Here is a 27646-nt window from a genome sequence, read left to right as displayed (position 1 = left end):
AAAAGCCTAAAATCTCCAGCAGCAGCACTTCTGCCATTCTGAATGTAGACTTAGAGCCGAGAGAAATGCTATTGCTAGCAAAACATGGTCAACTTTCTCTCTTTCAGTGAAATCTGCATAAGCACGTGGTCTGAACAAGGGAAACAATGCCCTTTTCCTGGCTGATGATAAATTGTTTGCCATGAATCACTGTCTAAATGAGATGGCGTGAAAAGAAAATGAGAAATCTAATATGTTTTCTATAATTCTGGTTATTCATTGATTAAATTAAATGATCCGTCTGTACCTAAATATAATTATAGTCAAGTCATCAGTGGAGGAGGAGAAAGCTGAGTTGTCAGATGGAGTTAACAGTATTTTTCAGAATATGCAACTTGCCTTGTGCATCTGGCCCATGTAGTAAAAGCTGCTTGAGAAAAGAGGGGATCATGTAGATGCTGCTCTTGCAGTTCTCAGCTTGTGTCTGCTATGTAAATGGCAATATGTTGATGTTACAGAATTTTATACCAGGTTTTGTGTTGTCTTGCAATATCCTCTTATGCTTTTAGATGTGGAGGATGAAAAGCTGTTTCTAAGCATGTGGTTATAGCTTGATTTTTTTTTTTATTAAAAACCCCAAAACATACTCAACAAAACCCAGCTCGTGGAGCTTGTGGCTTTTTCTGTTGTATGCATTTAAACTCAGACAGAAGCAGTGTTTTAGACTGTATTGTGTGGTCACATTTTGCCAGCTTTCAGACTAACCAAGTAGTAAAAAGACTTTCATTACAGTCTTGTTTTACTCTAGGAAAGATTGTAAGTGTGCATAGAATGGATCTGGGTTTCAGATATTGGATAATTTGCAAGAAAGTTTAATGCAGTCTTCCAGAAACATTGAGGTAGTCTTATTTACGTGTCTGGATTCTCCTGTACCTCCTCCTTCCTTTTATTTGAAAGATCAGTGTTAAGTGAGGGTGTTTGAGGATGGTGTTTTCAGTGGTGGACTTTGCAGCAGCTGCTGGTGAAGGCAAAGGAGGTGAGACACCACAAAGATAGGGTCCTCTGTAGCTCCCTTGAAGGATTTGACATGGTACAGACCAAGTATCCAGCTGACATTTTGTATTTTTGGTTGTTTTGAATCCTCTGAATTTTTCAGAGATGAGCCCTTGGGGGAGGAGGCTTTAGTAGCTGAATGGTCTTTCCCCCCCACCCCCCTTTCTTTTTTAATTCTTTCCCACTGGAATCTCCCTATTTGGCTTCAAACTGCTCCAATAAAACTCTGTGTTTTAATGCTTTTGGACACACCCTTGGCAGAGGCACAGCTTGAAATATCTCAGTGACCTTGATTTTCATGGGAGACCACTGCCCTCTTGATTGGGGGGGATGATCTTGATACAGGTAGGTAAGCTGATGCTAATCAGGCTTCAGTTCTCACTGCAGTTTTCTCTAAGCCGTATTTTCACCTCCAAGTATGTGCCTAAGTGTTCAGAAACTGAAGAGGCAGCCAAGTGTGATAGTGGTGATGAATTTTGCAGATGAAGAACTGCTTAAAATTTGTGCTAAAGTAATCCCAGAGTGTGTGTATATTTTGTGTGTCTGTCTTTTTAATGTTCAGAATATCTTTTTGACTCAAATGGTGAGCTGCTTTGCAATTTGCATCTTCTATGCACACCATGTTTCAGCGTGGCCAGTGGTTAAGCTTTTCTCTTGAATTTAGGAATTATTTTCTGTCATAAGATGCATAGTAAAACTGATGTGCACTTTATTCTTATATTTCTTGGCAGCTGTTCCTTGGAGTAATAAACTAAATATTGCATTGTCTAGTGTGGTATAGTTATTTCTTCCACGGAAATATAGAAAAGCCATAACATAACTTAATTTCACAGTCTGAATGTGGTTTTTTTTCAACAGGAACTGTTCTTATCAGAAGCAGTAATGGCCACCTAATGCTGGTATCTCAGCAGTCAATAGGACGAGCACAGAACCAGACACAAAACAACACAAGTGTGAGACCATCTGTGCCAACCAGCACACCTGCAATCAGAATATGTGCTGTGCAGGTAACTTCTCTCATCACTTTAGTTTGGCATAGCTGTATGTTATGTAGTTATACCAGGGTTTGCAAATAGGTTGTGGAGGGTTAAATAAGTGTTTGAACCCTTTCTGAGTGGGGTGATGGTGTTTGGTTTTGCACCAATAAACATCACCATGTGCTTTGCTTTCTTGCTTGGAAAAAAGCTTGAGACCTGTTACATATGATAATGGTCAAATTAGTGAACTCCTTTCTGATGATGATAATGATGTAAACCATTTTAAGAAAAAAAATGCCAGCCAAAATTGCCTAAATGGTTACTGCTAGTATCTAAAACCTTGTGATCATCTGTTGGGATATTTCTCCAAAGCTGAGGACCTTTCCCATGTCCCCAGGATGTTCCTCCTTCCCTGAACTCTGCTGGCTTTTTGCTTCCATCTCTTGTGTGGTCAGGACTCAAGAGTAAGGAGCTACATAAAAGTAACAGTTTACATTTTTCTTTAACCATTTTATTCTGTTTATGCATTATCTCTAAATATCTCTGAATCTGTTATTGAATATTAAACTGGTAGACAGAGCTTTGCTGAGCAGTGTTTAAATGATATTGACTGTGTGAATGATGCCTGTAGTGTTGCTGTTAAGAGGATGTGTCTCAGTTTGTATCTGACCCCAGCTTCGATGTCTGTTTTGTCATTGACTTGTCTGACAGCTGTTCTCTGCCCATGTGTAATTATTTTTTATTTTTATTTTTTCAAAGAATTCTGGCACACAGTTAGTAAAGAAAATAGCAGCTGCTCCTGTGAAAACGTTATCTCAAACAACAAATGCTGTGGTTTCTACTGTTCAGACACCTGCTGTAATACAGGTACTTTGCAAGCTTTATAGTATGGTGGAATAAGTGACAGAAAGAACTAGAGAAAATACAGATGCATTCTTGTTATTTCTTACAGTAATCTGGTTTTCAGTAAGCTGAGTAACCTTTGTCCTCATAACAAATTATTTCCCAAATCTGTTTTTTTAAATGCATAATTTAATTAGGCTTCTGTCAGCATGTGTCAGATAATCTTATCTCACTACAATAGAAAGCACAGGAACAATGAATAAAATAAATAGTTCAGAGAGCCATTTCCAATGCCTTTGTAGGCTGTGATAGAGCTCCTTCAATCTCTTGCTAAATCTTTTCTGGGAGATGTGCTCCTGTTGGGGTTCCCTGATTCCTTAGTGCAGAAAAAAGTATACCTGAGATGATGTTGAGGGGAAAATGAGCTGTCTGCACCAGTCAAGCTGTTTTTCATGTATATGATGTTTTTCCCCCTCATTATAAACTGAAGGAAGGTCATAGCTGGAGACCTGTTCTCTAATTGAGTGTGGCAGATGGGTTCCACAGGTACAGCTGTAAATAGGCAGTGGTTGAAAATGCCTCATTATTTTCAGGTAGTATTTTTGTCTTATTTCCTAGGTCTTATTTTGCTTTTTCTAGAGAAAAAATGTTGTAGACCTCTTTTGAAGAGGGTTTTATCACCTGCAGAGTATGAGATTTTTTCCTGCATACGGTTCATCCTCTGTTCTTGGGGACCAGGCTTCTGGATAAGCATGTGGAATGAAAAGAAACCTACATTTTTCTGTAGGTAGTATGTTCTGTTCATAATCTGGAGGAGGAATCATGAAGAATTCTGGCTTGTACTTGTATTTGTGACAAGACAGAAGGAGACTGAAGTGTAGCAGTTGACAAAAGACTCAGTAAATGAGCAAGATCAGTCATTCATAAAAACATGCTGGATGTATGTTCTTGACCCTGAGGGTGTTTGAAGGGTTGGGGGATGTGTGTGCTGACAGTGTAACAGTCTGACTAACAAGTTCATCCTTCTGCTATTCTTCTGTATCAGCAGCTGAACACTGCTCACCCTCTGTGCTCTTTTTTCACTTCCCTCTCACTACAGATGGATAATGTTGGTGCTGAAGTGGAAAACCCAGAGACCTCTCTTAATACAGTCCCTGTTTTGCTCAGAATGGAAACAGTGTATGCTTTGTGTCTAAATATAGTAATGGATATTCCTTACTTTTGTTTTGGAATACCAGCTTGCAAACCCTGTGTTTGTGATCTCTGCATAGAGGTCTTTAGGATATAAAAACAATAGTCATCTACTATACTACCCTTGCACTGGGGAAAAGAGATGAAGGTCATCCATCATCTGATGGATGAAGCTGCATGCATCCTCACACTCTCATGTGGGTAAACACTGAGATTCATCATGCTATTAACTTCTCTTTTTAAAACTTTTATCTGCCTTTGGCTTGGTTTTTCTGTAATTCAGTTTTGATGCAGTCTGTTGAACCTGTGTTCTTCGAGATATTTAAAGACATAGACTTGGAGTATTTTTTGTAAGCTGTAGAAACTGGAATACTTGGAATGAGCTGTAGGGCTAGGTTTAGACAGCAGGAATGATGACTCTAGGAAAAATTAACAGAGCTGTTTTGTTCAGAGTGGCTTCCTTGAAGCCCCTTGCCATCATGTGGTCACGTTGCTCCTCATCCTGGGGTGGGCAAGAGAAGAGTGCTGAAAAGGGAGCCAGTGCAAAAAGTTGATGGAACCATCTGGGGAAAGAATGGCAGAGCCCTTGAGTCTGATTTCCTTGGCAGCAATTCATTCATCAGTCTTAAAGTAACTTCCTGATCTTAGTCTTGATAATTTTTTGAGGTCACAGGAGAAGAGTGTTGGTCTGGGAGTATGATGTCATCACCAGAAAATGGTGGAGAGCGGAGAGGAAATAATACTTGGCTTGGTTCTGCATCTTCAGTCTTGTGTGAAATACAACTTGGAAAACTCTCTAGGTACTGACTGCAGGATTATTCTCCTCATCAACGAAAATATTTTGCTTTTCTGACATTCCTGAATGTTTAAGCTCTGAGGTTAGACAAAATTACCTGCGCATTCTTATTTTTTACCTGTTTCCCAGATGGCGTAACAAAGCTGCAAAGTGTCTAATTAGCAGCATGCTGGGGCGCTTTCATTTAGATGCTGAGCACTTCTTCTCTTGAAATGACTTCAAAATATGCAGGATTAATGCCATTTTTTTTTGTGGTGACCGTTTCTCTGTTGCTCAAAGTGAGAATGAGAATTGTCGGTAGTGAAAACGGTTGACGGCAGATGACAGAAATTAATTCCCATATATTCATTTTCCTGGGAAAAGGGTCCAGCAGACTTCCTGTTGTTTCCTCCCTCAGCTGTTAAAATGCTGTTCTAGTCTTGATGTGTAAGCATGCTGGAATTTGCAAGAGATCAGCCCTTGTTTTCGACTTTTAAAAGCCCAGGGCATTGCAGCTTGGCAGATCTGCGCTGTGTCCCCTTCCGTCTTCCTCCTGCCCATCTGTTTGTGGGATTCTTGTGCCCAGTTTGCCTCCCTGTGGTCTCAGGGCTGTTGAGCCTCATCCTTGGAAGAGGCAGTGGTGGTGGCAAAGATCCTGCAGAGAGCTATTAAAGTGTTACCAACAGTGGGAGCCTAAGCTAGAAAGCTTTCTGCTAGCTGCCTGCTGCTTTCATGTCAAGCTGGCTGCAGCTTGGGGAGGAGAGGACCCCCACCCAGAAAAGAAAAAAAATGTAAACGTATGACAAAGCATTATGGTTTTGCTTTAACTTTAAATGTGTGTTTGTTAATTTTCCCTATCCTGAAAGACTGCTGTTCTGTGCTGTGTCTGTCCCCCTTTTGGTTAGTTTTTGTTTTATCCATGGTAGGGTAAGTTAGACTCCTGTCTAACTCTCTTATGATTGATGCAATTAGCCACTATTAGTTATGCCTGTTTGACTAAGCTGGGGTGCTTAAATGTTTTAAGTCAGTGAAAGCCATCACATTGTGCAGATCTGAACCTAAAATTTGAACTACAAAACCAGACTTTCCCTTCCTCTTCACAGGCTTGGAGGAAAGAAGACAGCCAACTTCAGGTTTTAAATGTTAACCTGGAACTCTGCCTGTGGGTTCCCTCTGGCTTTTCAATTTTTAAGTTGAGAAATCAAAAGTTGTGGTTTTTTGCATGGGCAGATTGTTTTAATTGCATTGTATTCTGTTGTATCAAATGAACTGTGTTGGTGTTTTGGGTTTGTTTGTTTGTTCTCTTTAAAATCCAAAGTAGAAATACTTCAGTTTAGTGGGTTTTAGATTTAGCCTAGTTTGCAAAGAAGGGAGGTGTTTTTTCCTAAACCTTAATTACTCTCCTGTTGCTGGAGCTTCTGAATCTGTTGGTAAATTATAATGAGCTTTTAAAAAGAGGTCTCAAAATAACTGGATTTTGTGAGAATTTCTGTCAAGGCAAAGGAGGAGGAGATCCAAATTGCTGCCCATGAGGAAAAAGCAGGAAGAACTTGTTAGGTCCGTTTGCTGAGCTGGCTGCTTCTGCTGGCACTTGCATCCTTCCAAAGTTGACATGATGTCTTTTGCCTACTCTGTGTGTGATAGGAAAAGCAAGAGGTGTTGCAATTGGGAGAGGAGCTTCAGGGCAAGACTGGAAGATAAATAATGACTTATGGTTCTGTTTGTCTTCAGAACAGTATCACCTGGCTTAGCATTGTCCAAAATCCATTAGTCTTAGACTGTAGGAGCCTGGCAAAATTAATATATTGGTTTCTTCAAGACAATTTTTCCTTCCTCTCTTTCTTCAAAGTTACAGGCAGTGCTTTGGTGTGGATGTGTCTCTGTAATTTCTTCCCCCCGTCCTTGATTTATAAATAGAATTATGGCTGTGGCTGTCACTTACTATATTAAATAGAGCCTCCCAAAACAAATTAATCTAAACTCTAAAAACAAGGAGAATAGTTTCTTTGTGCTTCAAATAGCAGTGTGGAGGGAAGCTGCTACCTGATATGCTAGCAGAATCCAGGGAAGTTGCTACCTTATATGCTAGCAGAATCCTGTATGTTTGTCACGTTGCTCCTTGGTTAAAAAGTGTTAATTTTTCTCTTCAGCCAGCAGCTGCAACAGCTAGTGTTACTACAGTTACTGCTGTAAAGCCTTTGAGTACTGGAACACCTGTAAAACTTCCAGTTACAGGACCACCTGCACAAGCTATCTCCCAAAAGGCAGTCTCTGTGAAAGCAGAGGGCACAACAGTAGCACAGACCAGCGCTTCTACAGTAAGGAAAAAAAAAGTTTTTAATTAAAAATTAACATTCTGTGTGTTCATCAGAGGTTGAAGAGACAGTGCAACATCTAACAGTCTTCTCTTTATTTCTGCACTAGGAGATGCTAGAGAATGTGAAGAAATGCAAGAATTTTCTTGCTACACTTGTAAAATTGTCATCTAGTGGACCTCAAGCCCCTGAGATGGGGCAGAATGTGAAGAATCTCGTGCAAAACCTACTGGTGAGACTTTTATCTAAACAATCATTCGTGTATAGATTTTTGACATCTACTTTATCATAGTTTTGTTCCTGTTATTTTGTAGCTTTTTTTTTTTTTTTTAACAGCTCAGGAGTTGGATTTGTGGCTGAATGCATCTGACCCTTGTTAAGTCTTACGTTATAAATCTTACTTTTTTTAACTGGATCCCATGCTGTGTTATTTCCCTCCCTCACGTTTCTGTTTCATTTTATGCACACAGGTAACTACTAGCAGGAGGAGCTGGTAGTGTTAACACAGCTTCTGGGTATCTTTTTTTCCTATTAGTGTAGGTTTGAGTCCTCAGTAGCAAGAATCTGATATGGAGGTTGCAGTGCAGCGCTAAGTCCGTACTACTGCTTTACTCCAAGACAGAACTGAGCAGTGGCACAGGAATGACATTATCAATAGCTGGAAACAGTAGGATGGAGCAAGCAACGTGGTGGCTGCCAGCCTCTCTCTCTTTGCAGGTGGCTGCCGTATGGTGCTTCGTGCTGTATCCCAGCACAGCTGGGTTTTCCTGGTAACGATTTCTCCTGCCACTTCTTGTCATGGCATTTGACCGCTGCCGCTGTGTTGTTGTTCCACCGTAGCAGAAGGCTGTGTGCTGGTGGAGGGGGGTGGCTTTGCTAGTGGTACCAAAGGGCTTTTCAGTCTGGGGAGGTGTGATGTAGATAGGTGTAATTTCAGAGAGCAGATTGTTTGAAGAATGCAGCCTTGCAGAGATTTGATTTCTTAGCTTCTGTCCCTGCTGGACTGTACGCTTTCCTTCTGTGGGAAAAATTGAGTTGTTCTTTCTTGTGCTTACAGTACTTGTTGTTTTTTGGTTTTGTTTCTTTTTAAAGAGCAGTTATTGAGAGACATTAATGCATTGTTAACTGCGCACTTATTTGCTTTTTGTGATAGTTTAAAAATCTGCTGTTTGGTATGTGCATGATTTAAATGCATTTGTGTGTATGAGAGAAATGAGTAAATTGCATCTGGGCAGCGAAATGATCCTTAAGGCAGCGTTTCATGAAGTGGGTGTCAAGTACCCTGTATGCACTGAGCCTTAGTGTGCCAAGCCACTTGCATCTGTATCAGGGAGACCTTGGTGACCCGTGTCTGCATCTCAGTGAGATCTAACAGGCCACAGATCAAGTGGCTAAATGGGAGAGCTGCTGGAAGCTCTGTTTGTCTGCAAAAACAGTCTCTAAAATCCCTGTCCTAGTTATACAGCAACTTGGAACAGTTTCTCCAGAGGGGAATATGGGTGAGAGGAGTACTTTCTCAGCAGAAATGGAGATTGGTGTTCTCTTTGTGTGTTTATACCTTTTTGGAGGAGGTAATATTCTTGATGATGCTGGGAGGGTGAGGAAGGGCAGCAGAGTGTGGGGCTTAGCCCTCTGTACAAGTGAGGGGTCTCAGAAGTCTGCTGCAGCTTCCTAACCCTCCCAAGCCCTCGAGTCAGGTGTTTGTGTTGGGACAGGCTGGAAAGCATTAAGAAAGGGAGCACTACTCTGCAATTCAGAGGACTGTTGCCATGAGGTATGCAGAAATGTTTTGATTGCTTTGGAAAGACTCTGTTAAATGTTCTGTTCTGCTGTGTATGCAGTAGTCTAGAATTGTCTTACAAAAACTGCTAAGTTGTCATTAGTCTTCAATTTCTCTAAGTTTATTTTTATGCAGATAAACTGCCTTTACTGAAAGAAGTACTAGTAGTTGATTTAAAATACATCTGCATAAACAGTGAGATACTCAAAAGGATCAGTGTTGCTTATAAACATTTTTCTATCACTTCAGTGACTGGGTGTGAACACCTATCCCTAAGTGTGTTAACTGCCTGTAGCTGAAGAAAGCGTAAACAACTAGGGTAATACTATATGAACATTACAACATTATTCTATCCTAACTCCCCCTTTTTTTTTCTTTTTTTTTTTTTTAATCATGAAAAAAGCATTTGAGTACTGAAATTGAACAATGCCATGACAATATAAGTTTCCATGATCTTTTGATTTATCTTGAGGTGGATTCAGTTATAACTTACAACTGTAATTTTATTTTCCTCTTAGGAAGCAAAAATTGAACCAGAAGAATTTACAAAAAAGTTGTACACAGAGCTTAAGTCATCTCCACAACCCTATTTAGTTCCTTTCCTCAAGGTAAGTGTCTAGATATGGATATGTAGTATTTAAAGAGGCAAGGGAGGAGGACCAGAAGAGAAGAGAGTTGGGGCATTCAGATTTGTTCAGGTCAGTTGAAGAATGGTGCTTAGGATACCTCTGTGACTGTTGTGCTCTGAAAGGTAATTCTTAAGGGGTAGAGGAGTTTTTGAGGAGTAATTTATGCTGGTTCCTAATGTTGTAGAGTAATTGCCCTCTAGGTGTTAGTGGAGACTAGTGTGTTGGAAGCTGTGCATCTAATCTACAGTAGAGCAGTTGTGTTAAGATGGCCTCCTACTTTCTCATCAAAATTGTTGCAATTCTGAGTTCTAACTCAGAGGCTGACAACAGTGGCGATGCACAAGCTTATGCCATGTTAAAGATCAAGAATCTGCATAAAGCTATTCATCTTTTGCTGGCTTATGTTTAGCTGGAGGCAGGGAAAATCTCTGCCCCTTGGTCCAGAAAGGGTCTGACAAGACTGCTGTAGCTTAGCAAAAGAATCCCAGGGACTCTGTTCAAGCAAATAATCATATAAAGGAAAAAATGCTTCCTTGAGATTTGTAATCATATTATAGAATGGTATTAACAACATAAAAATTAATTATACAGCAAGCATTAAATCTCAGTGAAAACATGGAAAACTATGTTAAATTTACTAAATTCCAATGTACACCATATTCTTAGGTTTGTTAGATCTGTTCATTCATTATAGGTGTGATGGTGAATAAAGGAAAATTAGTTGAGTGGTAAAGCTGAGACAGAGTTTTTCTGGTGTTTGCCCTTTTCCTTGGTATTTGACAGGCCATATAACAATGCATGTGATAATGCTGATATTGCTCTAGATGGCTGGTGTTAATCTGCTCAAATCTGGGATAAAAATTTTCCTTACAGCAGCAACTTTTAAATGCCTTGCTAGCAAGTTTGCCATGAGTCTGAAAGAGTGCAGTCATCTCTGCAGGACCTTAAGATGAGAGAGATTAGAGATTTAGATTTGATATTTGGAAAAAAAATGTTCACTGTTAGGATGGTCAGGTGTTGGAATGGGCTGCCCAGGGGAGTGGTGCAGTCACCATCCCTGGAGGTGTTTAATAGGATCTGGATCTGGTGCTGGGTGATGAGATTTAGTGGTTTAGGGGATACAGTGGTAGTGCTGGACTGAAGGTTGGACTTGATGATCTGAAAGGTATAAGGTCTCTTCCAACCTTGATGATTCTATGATACAAAAAATTTTATGATTGGTCATTTATTACCTGTTTAATTTCCTGGAGGCTTCTTAAATAGCCATGCAAAAGCCAGAAAAATAACAGCTCTGAGAATGGGTTTTCTGCATCCAGTGTGGCTCTGGCTGCAGAAGGACCAGGCTGTGAGTACAGGGTCAGTGTGACTGGCACTCACAGAAGTGCTCAGCTGTTACAAGAAGCCATCCAACGATGTGAAGAGCTGCTACACTTCATACAGAGAACTCAAGACAATTCTGCAGGGGTTAAGTTGGGTTCATCAGCGTGGGTCAGACCATGCCCTGTCACAGCAGAGCCCTTGTGTGTTTCTTCTGCATTGCATTGCCAGGTACTGGCATCATCTAGGGTTCTCTGATTTGGGCAGTATCCATACCACATAATCCTTGGCATGGTGCTCTCTCCCTGTTGTGTGCTATATTAACAAAGATATACTGTGACTTCAGAAGTGTTGTTCAGACATGGTCAGAGTTAGCTGGCTTTGCAGTGTTGCCAATCCTTTAAAACATCTTGCACCCAGATTGCCTTTTCCTGAAGCGCTGTAAGGATGTGTGGCTGATGCACACAATTAGGTTGATCTGTAACTCTGAGCAGCTGTGACAGGACTGAGTGCCAAATGGAGGATGACTTCAGGAGCACTTCTCGAAGGTGCTAAGAGGATCAGTGCTGGCCTTGTTTGTGGGGGAAATGTTTGCAGCTTGAGTCTGGAAAGAAATGTGATACGGCTCTCTGCCAATCCACTTTTAGCTGGTGAAGTGGAATTTTAGGGAGGTCTCTCTGGAGCCAGCTCTTATCTTTGAGCTGCAGGTTTTTGATGAAGTTGTGCATGTGTTTTGTTTTGTGTGTTCCAAGAGGTGGAAAAAGTACAGTGGCTTTGGCTGTGAAGCCTGCTTGATTTTCAAGTCTGCTGGATGCTTTTGGTACATAAATTGCATCAGGAGCTAAGCAGCTTTTTAAAATAGAAGGAAGTGAATGTTAGAAAACAGATGGGCTGCAAAAGGTCCAGTTGTGCAAACAAGATGATCACTTGGTACGCTAGCATGTGAGACCTTTTGCATGAAGTCCAAAGTGGCAGCACTGTGTTAGGAGCTCTTAGAAACTTTAGAAACTTTAGTTAAGAGAGGAGGAAAAAATACAAGGGTTTTCAAGAATATACAGGTAGCTGCAGAACTGATTTCCCCTGGTTCAGAGCCATAGCAGATTATAAACAGTGAAGGAGAAAAATCTGTAGAGACTTTGAAGATTATTCTGTCCATTAACCTTCTCAAACACAGCTGTAGTAAAAATGAGATGTTGCCAGATTCCTTTACTTTTGTTCTCCTCTTGCAGAGAAGTAGCTGGCTGAAGTTGTGTTGCTGCAGCTCTACAGACATTATTAAAGTGGTATCCCCCCCTAGTGTAGATACAGCTGTATTGGTATAAAAGTGTTCTTGCCTTCAGAGCTTGTTCCTCACTTTATTGGATAATTCGTAGCTCCCTGTCAGGCTCCATGAAATAAACACAGCTGTTCCAATATAGCAGGGGTTTTTGGCAAAGCAAAATTCTTTGAGGTAACAAAGCAGTTAAAATCATCTTACTCTGAAACATAAATTCCAAATTGAAAACTCTAAACAGAAGAACAAAGTTATATGTGAGTTTCCCCATAGATGGGATTACTATGTGTAGTGTAGCTGTGGTGATGGTTGACCTTTGCTCAGCTGGTGTTGGTGTTTCTTGTCATCTTCACTGAAAAGGGTTGTCCTCAATTTAAGCATGCCTGAAATTTAGCAAAACTTGTTTGCCATTTATTGTCTCATGAAAAATTTAATTGGAAAATTAGGAAGAGGATTTAGTTACAAATGCGTTATTATTGTGGAAAACTGCTGCTACTACATTCAATGTTCTTTCATTTTTCTTTTAGAAAAGCGTGCTTGCCCTACGGCAGCTCATGCCTAATCCTCAGAGCTTTATCCAGCAGTGTATGGAGCAGCCAGCTCCAACCCAAGAAGAGATTTCCCCTTGTCCCTCTGCAGCACCAGCTCCTTCTTCAGGAGCGCCGACCTCGGCTGTAGCAACAGCTGCTCTTCCCGCTGTAAAACCCTCACCTGCCCCTGCGGCGGTCACGGCCCCCGTGGTTATCACACCAGTCCTTGCCAGCACGGCGGCAGCAGCTCCTCTGCAGGCTGTCAAGGCCGTTCCTTCCCCTGCCGCGGCGACGGCGGCGCTGAGCCCCGCAGCCTCCGTCCTCAGCGCGGCCGTGGCGCCGTCCGCGCCGAGCGCTGTCCAGCCTGGCAAGCCCGTCCTCACCTCTGCCGTGCCAGCGCCCTCTCTGCAGCCTGCAAAGCCACTGCTGGTCTCTACAGTGGCATCTCCTGCGACAAGTCCTCTCCAGCCTCTGAAACCAGGCATGGGAACCCCAGTTGGTATTAAAATCTCGCAGCCCAGCTCCATCGTGGCGCGGTCGGCGGGTGCTCAGCAGGTGGTTAAAGTGAAGCAGCTGGTAAGATGGATTCTCTGCTTCTCTGTAATAACCTGCCTCCTTTACTTTGATTCTTGCCATTTAATAAAGAGGGATAGCTGTTTGGACCTCTGGTTCTTCTTTTGTTTTTTCTTTTAATTTTTGAAGCTAGTCTGTCTTGAGTCCATCAGTTATGTTTGTGATAGTTTAGAAATGCTGAGCCCTTGCTGGAGAGGTGAATCTAAAGCCAAGCTGTCAGCTTAATCTCTTGTAACACATGTTGACCACCATTTCACCAGGGCGAACACGCAGGGGGATGGATACAAGATCTAGCCCCCACTAGCCAGGTTGGCACCTGGAAGAAAAGGCAGGAAATGCAAGTGTCAGAAGCAGAAACTGCTGATGGGATACTTACATTAATTGCTCCTGGATGCCCTGTTAGCACTGTGCTTCAGCTAGCCACCAGGGATGCCAGTCTCTCTCCCCTGGTAGTTCCTGCCCTGGGTACTTGGCAGGCACAGGTGGTTTGATATTGTTCAGTGTTATGTTACCTGAAATGCATGAACTACCTCAAGGAGCTTTTCCGAGCTGAGTTCTGACCTCCACATTTACTAAGACATGTTAATTATGAAGTTGTCCAAAAGTGAGTTTTTTCTATCAGGCCTCATTAGCTAACAAATTCCAGGAGGAATAACTGTCTTATTAAAACAATACCCTCCAAAGCAATATGTTAACATTTTTTATTCTTGGCACAGGTTAACTTCTTCCTAATATTAATATTAAATACCAAGAAACTGTGGATCACAGGTATGCCCGAAAGACCAACTTTGTGAAATAAATTAGGTTTGGCTTATAGGTGTTTAAGATCCCAAGTAGTATGGTGTCCAGCTGGTCTACCTGTAAGTAATGTTTTCAAGTATTTTGAGAGAATAAGTCTCCCTTTGGCAGATAAAGAACTCAATTCTTGCAAAGGTATTCCTTGTAAATTTTTTTTTCTTTAAAAAGTGGGAAAACCATTAGACTTCCTGTGAAACTTGATTCATTTTTCACAGGTACGGTAGGACATCTGCTGTGTGAGGTTTCTCTTTAGCTTGGATATTGCGTATACTTGATTTAACAGTGTTCAGACCCCTAAAATGTTTTGCCTTTTTAGTTCCTTTCCTTTCAAAGGGAATGAGGTAGATATAAGAATCCTGCATTATAAATAAAGAGTTCATGCTATGGTAGTGTAAGCATGCACTTTGCAGCTTTCCAGACTTGCTTATGGATGGGGAGTCCTTTTTCTGATTGTATTTGTTAAAAAAAAGAGGCAAAATACCCTCAACCCCAAAACTCCAAAGAAGAGTTGTTAAGCATATGCACTGACAATCTTGGCTAGTACTAGCTAAAGTCAAATTAGAAAAGGAGTCGGTGCTCATATTGTCTTCGAGGACTACATTTGAAATTCCAGCCAGAAGAAAAGGAGAATTTCTTAGGTAGTACAAGGGCAGGAGAGCAGTTTGTTGGCTACACAGCAAGTCTTGTAATCCAGGGGAAAGGTTGACCATCTGTACAAATAGGCAAGGAAGCTTAGCTCCACACAGGGGAGTCAAAACACTTCTTGAATTTGATATTGGTGAACTCAAGAAGTGGCTTCTGCCTCTACACTGCTGCACTGTGGCAGTCTGCTGCAATTGCCTTTCTTTGCTGTGCTTTACATATATTGAATTGCCTACAAAACATGTTTTTATCCTCATTTGGGTAGGCACAGTGATTAAAATACTTGCTCTTCTCAGATACAGTTGAAGGACTGAGTTGACTGCTTCGCAGCTTAGCCATATCAGGAGCTTGGTGTTTGCTCAGACAACTTACTAGCACAAAGGGCAAGTTAGTAGAAGTGGCTGTATCTCCTATGGCTACTACCCTGATGCCTTCTCTTGAAAGGGCAGAGGGTCTGTTTTCTCCCATAAGAAAACAAATCTGGACTTGCCCTCCCTAAACAGAAGGGTCCTACTGCCAGCTGAAAAAGGAAGCACACTGCCAGCTGTGCAAATCTGTCTATACAATGCTGCCAGCAATTTTTTCCCTTTTCAGCCCACAGGGATGTCTGATGCCATTCACTCCCTCTGTATGCCCCTTTCTAATTTTGGCCTCTTCTGCTTGAGAGAATTTGAACTTTGATGTGCCAGCTCCATTATAATGTTGGTGGTGCTCAAGAGTGCAGCACTGCTGTATTTTAGTATCAAATTTGGGACTGGAGTGATGCAACATGAAACTTTTCATTTCTGTAGCATTATTATCAAAACTCTGTGTGGACACTGAGGTGCCTGTTCTTCAGGGGTGCTGCTGGGATTGATTGCACTCCTGTGCTGTGGCAGTTGCATATTTTGAAGGATTTTCTGCTGTGACATTCTTAACACCACCTCATTTAAGGCTGTTGGCTTACAAAGACATTTCATCTTGGAAATACAGTTTGTCTTGCTCTAGTATTGCTTTGTCTCTTGTTAAAGCACAATAAATGGAAATTTACGTTCCAAATGCTGGCATCCATTGGTGAGAAAGCTGCTGTGAGATTACAGCTTCATGTCAGGCATAACCAGCTAGGGGTTTCTGGTGTAGTCCCCACAGTTACCAGTGAGACACACTGCCTGGAGATTATTAATGACTGAACCAAGGAATGAAGTGTTTATGCTGTTGCAACTGCTTGTTCTTAGTCAGTTGTTAGTGTCATGACCCCTCAGAGGTGAGCTTTCATGAGTCTTCTCCATTATTTTTTTGTCCTGGTTATTGCTCTTGCATTCCATTAGTGAGGCTTCCTTCCTGAAGCAATACTGCTTGTGTGTGATGATACCTCAGCATTCCTCTGCTGATCTCCAAACTTTATTTTATGAATGTAAAACAGGTTCAGTGAGGCTAATCAAAGTCTCTTTCAGTCAGCTGTCTCTTCATTGTCAGCTGAATGTTCTGTTGCATTTTTTTAATTTAAGAACATCAATAATTTTATTCTGATGTGTGTGTCAGCCTGCTTAACAGGACACAAAGGAACAGTCCCTTTTCTTTATTATTTCTTGCTGCTAACCTGAAGAAAGGATATTCTCACAAATACTACCGATGTTGGTAATGCTTCATTCTGGCATTGGATCCTTGTTGAAATTTCCAGTATTGCTGTTCTCTCCCCTTGCAACTCTCAAGGACTTCCAGCTTTTGTTAGTCTAGAGCTAGAATGGCAAACAGACAATGAGCTCTCCTGCCAGCACATCCTCTCTGTTTCTTGGCAATGTAGCCTCCTTGGTTACCTGACTTACATCCCAGTCTCCACTCAGACCATTTTTGTAACATTGCTGTCTCTGTTCTTTTGTCTGCTGTACCTCAGTCTGGAATGCTTATGTTTCCTCCTGTGCTGTTCCAGTGTTTTGCATGCTGAAGATGAAGCATCATTCTTCCTGGTGGGAAGGAGCATCTCTAGGTGTGTGTTGGTGCTAGTGGAGCCTGTGAGTAGTGTGTCCAAGCAGGTTGGCTCCTCATTAGTTACCTGAATGCACAAAAGACGCTGCTAGTGCTATTCACAACTTGCAGTTTTGGAAGCCAGACCTTTCTGAGAGATCAAACTGAGCTTTGGGGAAAACTCATAGAAGTAAACCTTAGCATCTGTTCTGCTCCATGAGGAAGTGCTGCAGGTGTGAGCCTCATCTCTGTCCACGGTCTGTCCCTGTATTCCTGTAGTTCTTTCCTCCTCTAGATCTTAATGTTAACTGTCTGTCCGGTTTTCAGATACCACTTTCAGATCAGTTATTCTATTACTTCTGCTACACCAAGCCTTAGTGCTACCAGTACAGAGATGGTTGAGATGTTATCTTGACTCTTTAATACACAAAGTATCTTTTTGTCAATGTATGATGCTTATGTTGATGATATTTATTAAGAGCAGAGAAGTTAGGTGACGGGAGAGAGCCTAATTTCTGAAGTATTGTAAATGTCAATTCTTTAATTACACTTGTGCAAGCACCCTTTAGACTTTTTGAAGTAAGAATGAAAGATGTAGAGGAGAAAAATATCTTCTTGACCCTGACATTTTCATTGTTAGTTTTCTCCTGCTAAAAAAATAGGATTCAGTCTGAAGATGTTGATTTTATGCTTTGGTGAACTAACATCTTTCTACTGCCTGTAATCAAGAACTTTTTAAAGCATGTATCAAAGCTGCAGCCCACATTCTGCTAGCTAGGAGGTTTAGAAGTGAGATTTTTAGGGATGCTGCAATTTTATTACTTTCTTGCATTTTAATAGTTGCCCCTGAAGAGGAAGGATTAGTATTTATGGGCTGTGCCTGTAGGTTTGTGTTGTGATGACATCCTGCTGTCTGGTTTTGTTTCTTTGAAGAGTCTCTTTAAACAAAACTATGAACTGCCTTCCTTTTTACCCTTCAGCTGTGTACTGGTGTCTTTGCGTAGAGGCTCCACTTGCTATAGGTGTTGCTATTTAGTACTTCATGTTCCTGGCAGCTGTTGAGTGTATTTTAGCTTAACACTTTGAAACTCAGCATCTCAGTTTACAATTGATGTTGCAATTCCAAAGACGCATCAGTAATTTTATCGCGTGTACTCTTTAATTCTTAGCAGGCACAGTATTTCATGCAAGACTTCAGTTGTTTTGGTGGTCTCCCTTTTTGACTAGGTGTTTGTGATACCTACCCTTTTGAAGGTACTGGCAGACTCACTCTTTAATAGTTAGCCTGCTGAGCGAGGTAGAGGAAAGCCTCTCAGTGGAATGGCTTGTGTGATAATTAGTGACACTTGTCAAATAGAGTCATCAGTGGAGAATAGGGGTGAAGTGTCTGTTAGAACTCACTGAATGAGCTTAAAGCTCACTACCACTTGTTAAGATTTCTTGACAGGTTTTTAAAAAAAGGGTCTTTTCTGAGCGTGCTGTTTGCTTTAAACTGAAAACTAGACAAGCATACCTGCCCAGTGGCACTTCTGGCTAAATGAAAGCATTGATACTGTTTACTTCTCTGTATTTTAGCTCTTCTCACTGTTGATATTGGATATTCCACTTCCAGGTAGTCCAGCAACCATCGGGAGCTATTGTCAAGCAAGTTTCCACGCTCCCACAGCCCTCAGTACTCACCCTACAGACATCTGCTGAGAAGAAAATGCCACTGAATACACTTGTTCAAACCAACCAGTTTCCTGCAGGTAAAGTGCAAGAACCACTTTCATGGAGAAGGGGGAGGGCTGCTGAGGTATAGAAATAAGTGCAGGCTGTTGGTGGATTGTAGGAGTGCAAAAAGGTGGCTGTCAGTTGGGAGCAGCCAGTTCTGTGCATTAAGTTGAACATCTTTACTGTCTGGAGCTCTGATGAGAAAATCAATGTCACATCTACTTCTGGCACTCGTTAAGAGCACGTCAATCAAATATTTGTACTTGTTAAAATACTGTGACTGAGCTCCTTGAGGTGAACTTCCTCTAAGCTGATGATTTTGAGAGTTCCTTCATGAGGCCTTGCTTTTTCCTTCAACTTGTTCAGGTTGATGCACAATAAGAGTTTGTCTCAGGCAGTGAGTTTTCACTGAAACATTTCCCTGGTCAGCACAGAAGGGAGGGTGTTTGCTGGGAGTGTGAGGCTTTGGGCCATACAGAACTTGTAGAATGTAAGATTCTAGAGTGTCTGGTTTTCAGATGGGCCCAGTTAGTTGTTACTGAGTCTGAGCAGCCTTACCTAGAATAATGAACTAACTAAACAGTTGTTTTAGCATTTTTCTTTGTACTACAGCATGTTCATTGTTTTGTTTTAGGTTCCATTCTGAAGCAAATTACCTTGCCAAGAAATAAAATTCTGTCGCTTCAAGCATCTCCTGTTCAAAAAGTGAAAATGAAAGAGAATGGAGCAACATCCTTCAGGTAAAAATGAACAATATCAGAAGTTAAGATATAAAAAGGAAGAAAAGGAAGAAGCAAGTATAGAGGTGGGAATGGAGCCCCAATAATAGCAACTTTCTTCAGAAGCTTTTTTTCTGATACATGTTTTTCACGTCACAATACTCATGGGCAATGGGTAACCTTAAAACTTCTAGGCAGATATTAATTATTCTTAGTGTAAGAAAACTGTCCTGGTGAGGTTGAGTTTTGTGTCAGCTTTTCACTAACATGTTTTCCATCCTATGAGTACAATTACTAATCTAGATATCTTGTAGTAAAGTCTCAACAGGATTAAAGCAGATAGAACCTGTGGTTTTTGCATATAGTCTGATAGCATTGAACTGTTACTTGGACTGACTTGTAACCTGTCTAAAACTCTGTGCTGCATTTCAGAATCTTTTATTAGCTCCTTGTTTCTGTGCACATGGTGAAAGTCTTTGACTACATCTCTAATCATGATTTCTAACATGTTCTCTAGGCCTTTAGATTGCAAGAGTGCTTAAAGCTTTTAGTTCTGGCAACTGATTAACTTTTCAAAGGCAGAAATTATTTTTGCAGCTATGAAGTGTGATGTTGGAATAGAGGTACAGACTGCCATAAACATTATTAGTCTTACCACTTCAGGGCAAGTTTGACATTGCTCTTCCAAGGGAAAAAAGCAGACATGCTGACACCTCTTGTTGACCAGTTGACTTATCATCTGTTGAAAGCTGCAGCTTTGAATGCACTGGTATAGACAGAAAGCTGCTGCTGTTTACAGTAACATACAGTATACAGTGAACACTTAAAAACAGTGGTTGCCAGAAGCTGAAATGAAAAGCTCATATTAAAGCAATGGCTCTGTTCATCTGCCTCAAGGTCTTATGAAATATACTTTAGAATGTAATGTGGGATGTAATTTTGGGTAGTGATGTTTAAAAAAAGCACCCCTTCATAAATATAGTAATAAAAAAAGAAACAATGAACAAACTAATGCCCAAAAAAGAAAAAGAAAAAAATTTCTGTGATCTTCCAAATGGAATATATTAGCTGTCTTATATTGAATTTGAATTCCTGTAAGTTGTTCCCTGAATTGTTAAATTCATACTGTAGGGAAAAAACCTGCTTTTACAATGTGATTCAATAGAGATTTCTCTTCTTGCTTTTGAATTGTGATCTTCAAAGTAGCATAAGTCCATGAGAATCTACATAGGAAATCTCTAACTCACCCTAAATTTTCTCTGTAGAGTCTCTTGTCTCTGAAGAATTTGTCTTTGGATACACCCTTGGTGTTTCTTCTATTCACTGCTATAATCAAACTTTCTTACTTATGACCAGTCAAATGCTGATCATGTGTGAGGCAGAGAGAGGCACCATGGCCTGTTTTCAGGTTTTGTGATGAAATTTGTCACAAGCAGAGAGTGTCTTGTAATTGATGTGATTATACATGTGGCACTAATGAGAGTGCCCTTACTGTGCCCTCTCACTGCAGTGTGTCATCGAGCCTGACTCCCTCTGCCATAGTGTGAATAGGCTAGGTTGGGATTTGAGGACATTCTACTCACTAAGCTGTACTTAATTAGCTGCAGTTTGACCTTGTCTGCTCTCTAACACGCTGCTTTAGGTTGCCTGAGCTAAGCAGTAGAAAGAATGGTGAGTTCCTGCCCCCCCCAAGCAAACAAACAGGAAAAAAACCCAACAAAAGACAAAGCATTCGAGCCTTCTAGATGTTGTTTCAGCTAAGCATGGACATTGCACCATGGCTTGTCAAGAAATAGTTTGGTTTTGAAAAATCAAGATTTTTGTAAACAGATCTACCCCTTTCTGTAAAGTATATGCTAGAGCACTCTGGAAAAAAAATCACGTATTTAATCTTCAAATATTTGGTTTGAATTTATTCTGTTTAATAGAGTTGTTGTCCAATGTACATGCAGCTTTCTGGCTTGGCTGCAATTGTTCTGGCCTTGGTAGCTGTCAGGGATGGTGCACAGGGGTTTGGGTTCTGTGTGTCTTTCTAGTTTTCCCTTTGACTCTTGGATGAAATGGAGTATTAGAGGGATTCAGGAGACAAGTGCTGTCGTCAGACACCAGAGGGTGCCACAGACTCACTTTTCAGGCAGCAGGCAAATTCATAGATGTGCGGTCTGTCTGCATTGCTCAGGCTTCTTTTGCAGTGAATATCCCGTAGAAATGTCAAACCTGACTTTGTGTGGTTTATCTCCCAGAACTCCTGAGTTCTGCTCTCCACCTCGTCCTAGTAAGCTTAAATCACTGGAGGCTTGTAACAGCTGGGTGAGTTTTTCCTGCTCATTCCTGAGTGTGGCATGATCAAGTGTAAAGAGCATTAAAGGAAGTGGTGCAGAAAAGGGGCTTTATGGAGGGACTGCTGAAAGTGAAAGCAAGTCAATATCCATCAGAAACACCTTCATGTACACTCTGTAATATTTTAAATTTATAACCTTAGTAGAATTATGTCTACAGCTTACTCAAAGTACGTGATACCTTACTTAAAATGATTGAAGTTTGTTCGAACAAAGGAAAAAAGAGTAGTAAAAAGTATGAACTTACCATGGCTTCTGAAACTTCCATTAATCTTTTGTGAGCACTTTTCTAAGGAATATTGTGGTAATCTCTTTGGGTTAAGTAAAATAAGTGCAACAGTGTTTTCATATATTTCATCAAAGCTTCACTTGATGCAAGCTTATGTCTCACAGTGAATAAGTTAGAATGGGTACTGAAGGACAGTACAGGTAGAGATGTCTTCTTGCATATAAACACCTGTATGCTTGTACCCACTAGAGAGACTGTGTGCATGGAAATAATCAAGAAATAGTAACCTGGTAATGGCAGGTTATAAAGAAATGAAACTCCTCTATGTAGAAAAATGGATAGATGTACATTGTAGAAGTTTATCTGTGGTTTGCCTGAGTGTTTTGAGTATGTGGCCAGATTAAAAGCAGAAATGACTTCCTGAAACTGCATGCTATGCAGTTGTACCTGGGATGCAAGCGTCCTTCCTGGGATTCCATAAACAATTCCACTGCAGTAATGTCAGGTTCCAGCGCCGATAGCTTGTGATGTGTGTTCCTGGTGCTGGTTGTGCTGATTTTGTCAGCAGATATGTGGCAGTCGCTGTGCTTCAGTGGGATTCTTGTCTCTGCCATCTCTCTTGTCTCTGCCATCTCTCTGACTGCTCTGTAGTGGTCACTAAGAAGAGGAAAGTGGAATGTTGTTGTGAAGATCAGTTAGCACTCAATTATCATCCCATGAAGCTTCATTGACATGCTTGTTGAAAGTGCAGGGTCTCTGTTAGGCTGATAGAGCCTGAGTATACACTTGGAGCTGCTCAGCTGCTGGTTGGGAAGGAGTAGGAGCAGGAAAGCTGTTCTGGCACTGTTGGCTTCAGCTTTAAATTGTAGCTGTGGACATCTAACTGTTCTGACAGTCGTGGGATATAACACTTTTCTTAGCTTGATGGATTTGGGGCACAAGCCTGGTTGGGAGGCTATTGTGTCTAGTTAGACATAAAGAGCTGGAGCTGGTTTGGGAATCTCTTGGGTCTATTTTTCCCCGAACACACACACACACACACACACGGGAACTGCTAGCAATGAGGGCACACGAATGGAAGGAGGGGTAGAAGAAGGCTGGACTCAAAGCTGGACTCCTTTTCTGTCTGGATCTCTCACTGGAAGTTTGCAGAAGAATTGTGGCATAGAAACATACTGAAACCCAAAGGAGAAAATGCATCTATAGTTCTAAGAAGAATATACTAACATTTTCTTGTGTCTTTTGAGTATTGCTTAACCTCAACTCCAACTCATGTTCTAATAACTTTAGCTTCTGCCTCTAGTCAGGCAAGGGATAGCCTTCAAGAAATATCATTTCACCTTAGAATGACAAATTCCTGGCTAACCCTTGTTCAAGAGTTATTGAGGCCACACAGTGTTTTCTGAAGGTGAACTTTATCAAGCCTTGCCAGAGAATACTCTTCAAGAGGGGTGTGTGTGTGTGTGTTGGTTTTGTTTTCTGTGCTTTCCAAATAAAAAGATGTTGAGATTGAGTGATTTTACTTATCTGTCCTAATACTATGGATGTCTGTTATGGATTGATCCTAAATCCCTGAAGCCGCCATTAGGGCCTTTGTCACATTGTGAAGTAAAAATGCTTTCTCTTGATGGTCTGAACTCATTTGATAAAAACTTGGATTGTTTCACTGCCAAAGTAGTGCAAAAACTTTTCCCTATCAGATTAATTCAGTATTTTAACTTAAATGATGTCTAAAAAAAACATTAGGCTGAAGCACACAGGCTTTAAAGCTAGTCTGAGTGATGTTCACCCTAACTGAGTTTTTATTTTGAACATATAGTCCAAAGCTGCTACATGAGAATCCAGCTAATGGTGTTACCAGCTAGAGCTCTGGCATGGTGCTTCAGAAGCAGTGGCATCTTCCCTGCTGTGTACACAAGTATAGTAGGACTGATTCAAAGTACAAGGTCTGCATTTGTTTTAGTAAGTAATCAAGGAGTGTTTGTGTCCTGTGTTTTAAGGGAACTTGCTAAAGAAAACTGAAGATCATGTCTGTGCTAATAAGCCTGTGCTTTAAGCCTCAGTTTGCAAGATATGCATCTTGGTTAGAAAATGGGCTTGTTTATAGTCCAGTGAGTCAACATTCAACTTCATTCCACACTTGGTTCTACCTGGTGAATTAGTTTTAGAACAAATTTCAGGCTGCGAGAGTGGTGGTGCAGGGTTAGGGGTTGTGGGAACTTTTAATCTGGGTTTAACTCAGTCCTAGGTTTCCAAGCTGGCTCAAAATTTCAGTTTCATATAAAGGATTTGCATGCCTAGCAACTGAGGCATTAGCCAAATTAGTGTTTCAGAGGCACCTTGCAGAAGTGTGAGAGCTTTTAGGAGCTCCCTGTCCACACCCATGCTGAACGTCTGTTGTATATAGGAAATGTGAATGTGGCTGCTTGTTGATAGTTGAGACTTTTTCTTTGTGCTTATTCTAAACAAAGCATAAAATGTTGGTCTCCTCTTTTGTAGAGACGAAGATGACCTAAATGATGTGACTTCTATGGCTGGGGTTAATCTCAGTGAGGAGAATGCCTGCATTTTGGCAGCAAACTCTGAGCTCATTGGCACAGTGATTCGCTCTTGCGCAGATGAACCATTTCTGTCTCTGGAAGCTCTTCAGAGTAAGATCTTGAACATAGGTGAGAACAAAGCACACACAGCAGATATGTGTGGATGTAGTGTTTCCTTGCCTCTTTCATCAGCCAGCCTCCAATCTTTGAAGAAGGACCTGGAGCTATTATGATCTACCATCTCATGTGTTTCTACCAAACAATACTGAGTTTTCACTTTCCTTTCTAGGAAACAACTGTTCTTTAAGGTTTTCTTTACATGGAAACTGTCTGAAGCACAACCTGAAAAAAGAAACTGATGCCAGCCACTTTTATATGTGAGAAGTGAGCAACTTTCTTACTCCTAAACCTAATGGAACACTTAACAACCATAAAGGTGCTAGCATCAAAACACTTAAATGTGCTTTTCTGTCTCAGCAGCCTCCAATTTGATGCATTACACTGACTTCTCTAACAGTTTTTGCATTCCTCTGCCTGTTCAGGTATATGTATCTATCGACTAACATTAAGAAGAAGTTTCAAACTTCAATACACACAGAGCACAGCTTTGTTTATGACTCCCTTCATGGAAAAAAACTTTTTTTAATTTTATCTAAAAGAGATGTTGAAACTGTTTTCTGTGTAATGAATAATACTGTGGAATGTATGTTGAATGCCTGTGTTACAGGAAGTTTCTAATGTAGATTTCACTTCTTTTGAGCAAAAATAGTAAATGTTGCTTAGTAATGTTATGTCAGAGCAGGGAGCGTGCAGTTGTGTAGGAGCACACTGGCTGGTCCCAATCCTGTCAACAGCAAACTCGGTGCTTGTTGCTCAGCTCCTTGCTCGTGCCCTCTGCCCAGTACTTGATGTACTGGAACATGGAGTTTTACAGCTGAGCATCCAGTAAAGCCTGAAAGTACAGGCACATTTCTGTCACAGTGGCTTAAGTACATGTTCACAAAGTCTTTCCACACACAACTGATTCTTAGTCCAGAGTGAGCAGCCAGCCTGTGACAAGCACATAACCTGCAAATGCTACCTATGACCTTGGTGCTCCTGCCAGATGTGTCATCTCAAACTCTATGAGGGGTAGCAAATGCTCTGTTACTAGTGGCAAAGGGAAAATGCATGTCAGACCTGGTGCCCAGAAGATGTTCTCAAAGTTCAGTAGAAGATGAATCAGTCATTCGTGGGAAGTGGATATATGGAAAAATAAGGAGCTCTGCAAAAACAGAGAGAGTATTTCTAGAATAATTTGCTGGTTGTGCATGTAAAGGCATTGTGTTGAAAGATGGAAAATAGAAGCCTGGCTGTTTCATAGCTAGAATAGTAGTTGTTCCAAATTAATAATAATAATAATAGGAATATCAATAATTCATGTCATAAATGATAAGTGCTTGTTTGTGAGGAAAGGAATGCTGCCAGGGAGTAGAGCAATTCAGAAAGTTAACATGTCTGCTTTTGAACCGAGCCATCTTTGGATTAAGAAATGTATGTGTAGGGAGATCTTGGGGTTTGGGGGGATTTCATTTTGTTTTTGAGTTGGTGTTTCAATAATCTGATAGTCTAGTAAGAAGCTGCAGAGGAAATATTGAAAGGTGATTGAGCAAGATGAGCTTTGCACTCAGTTAAGTTACTGGCCAGTGCTTACTGATCAGACAGGGGAGTGCTTTGATGGTATCTGGGAAAACATTCTAGGTTCTCCCTGCCTTGTGAGATTGTCATTCATTTTCAGTTACAGTAGCAAAAGCAAATGAAATAGGTGATTAGTTTTTTTACAGTGCGCTGTTTATCCATTCTTAACACTTCTCTTGGCAGTAAATACTGAAATGGGTTTGGAAGGCGTGCTGTATATTGCATCATAAAGTATTACAGCTGCTGTAAATGCAGCGTAGGGCAAGGAAAAGTGCTTCTGACAGGTACAACGTATGAGGCATGTGGAACTGCTGCCTACCAGGGAGAAGCCGCTGCCGCCCAGGTGTGTCGGTGGAGCGGCGCTGAGTGATGGATTGTGTCAGCCATGGGAAGGCTTCTCTGTCGGCAGCCTGCAGCCGCGGGAAGGTCACAGAGGTGATGCCCAGCTCTGGGTGCAGGGCCAGCACAGCCTTGCCTGGAGCTGTCACCAGCCTCGGTCACAGCTGCTGAGATGCTGAGATTCAGCGGCAGCCCGAGAGGAAAGGTTGAAGGTGGTGGCAGGATGAGCCCGGCTGGACTGGAATCCGAGCGGCCGCTGTGGCTCGGCTGGGTCTGGCTGCCCCTGTCGGTCGGTCAAGGCACTTTGGAGGGTCTCGTGTGCCTGGAGTGCGCTGCAAAACCCATTCCTGCTCGTCAAATAAATGTCATGAGTTGTTAACAAGCACGGTGTCAAGCAGGGCAAAATGTAATTCTGTATTTTTTTAATTACTGGAATTAACAGAATATGGCACTAATTTCTACAGCTACCGCTTCTCCCCCTCCCTGAACATGAAGCTTGATTTGTGTTCTTATTAACTTTGTCCTATAAATGACCTTGCAAGGAGAGTGGTTCTGGAGGCTAAGTGAAACAATGTCTATATTTTCTGAAGCTCCAGGCTAGGTTTTATTAATGTAATGTCTAAGATCTTTGAAGTTGTGACTTTACCAGGAAAATCATAATCTCCAAACCTTTATTCATAATGGGTATGACTTCCAGGGGGAACAGAATACCTGCTGTGCTAATTATTTCAATTATCAGCTACTACTAAAACACGTAATGGATTTTCTCTGCTTCCACAGGTAAAAGGCATGACATTATGGAACTTAACTCTGATGTTGTGAACTTGATCTCCCACGCTACACAGGAAAGATTACGAGGGCTCCTGGAAAAACTAACTGTAATTGCTCGGCACAGAGTATCAACCCACAAGGTAAAAGAAATCATTAGCAAGTTTTGCTCAAAGTTTTCCTGCTTCGCAGCCTTGAAGGTAAACCTCTTCCAAGTGTGGGCACATCACAGGCAACATTTGCTTTCTCAGGATCTACCTAAGGCTGGTTTTAGTTGTGTCTAGCCCAGCATATAACTGTTCCATTTGACTTGTTGGACAGGTGCTCTTAAAACCCAACATAAGACTAAACGCGTATTTTTCTTCTCTTCCATAGCAGTGGTGGCTGTTACACAAAGTCTCTTACGTAGTAAATGGAACGCTGACTTTGATTGCTCTTGATGGTGGGTTGATTTAGGGACTTGTGTTTTCCCTATGCATTTGCTGTTGGTGGAATTGCAGTTAGTACTGGCTCAGTAAAAAGCTTTGGGAAACTGAATTGATTGTTTTACTTTTAGAAAGTTCTCCATGAAGGCAGAGGCCCATTTTATCTTAAGATTTTTTTCATCTCAAGTCTTTTTTAGCTTCATTCAATATAAAGTATATTGTGTCCCAGTGAGCTAGTATCCCTGAAGATGCTTGTATGGTGCAAATGGGAAGTGATA

At 41.2% G+C, this 27646-nt stretch overlaps 1 protein-coding gene across 1 annotated transcript in view; it reads left to right on the top strand.

Annotated features, from left to right (window-relative positions):
* The window catches only part of TAF4B (TATA-box binding protein associated factor 4b), a gene marked incomplete at both ends in the record, with an annotated part of 69100 nt that overhangs the window by 13017 nt on the left and 28437 nt on the right, over positions 1–27646 (top strand). Inside the window, 10 exons of the mRNA XM_084226811.1 lie at positions 1891–2039; positions 2769–2876; positions 6969–7136; positions 7243–7365; positions 9432–9521; positions 12660–13238; positions 18232–18367; positions 18967–19072; positions 24119–24288; positions 26956–27086. Coding sequence (XP_084082937.1) covers positions 1891–2039; positions 2769–2876; positions 6969–7136; positions 7243–7365; positions 9432–9521; positions 12660–13238; positions 18232–18367; positions 18967–19072; positions 24119–24288; positions 26956–27086 — 1760 coding nt within the window. The remainder of the gene's footprint in view (positions 1–1890; positions 2040–2768; positions 2877–6968; positions 7137–7242; positions 7366–9431; positions 9522–12659; positions 13239–18231; positions 18368–18966; positions 19073–24118; positions 24289–26955; positions 27087–27646) is intronic.

Source organism: Fringilla coelebs (assembly GCF_963513975.1).
Source record: "Fringilla coelebs genome assembly, chromosome: 1".
Taxonomy (NCBI): domain Eukaryota; kingdom Metazoa; phylum Chordata; class Aves; order Passeriformes; family Fringillidae; genus Fringilla; species Fringilla coelebs.
This window is presented reverse-complemented; position numbering and strand designations above follow the sequence as displayed.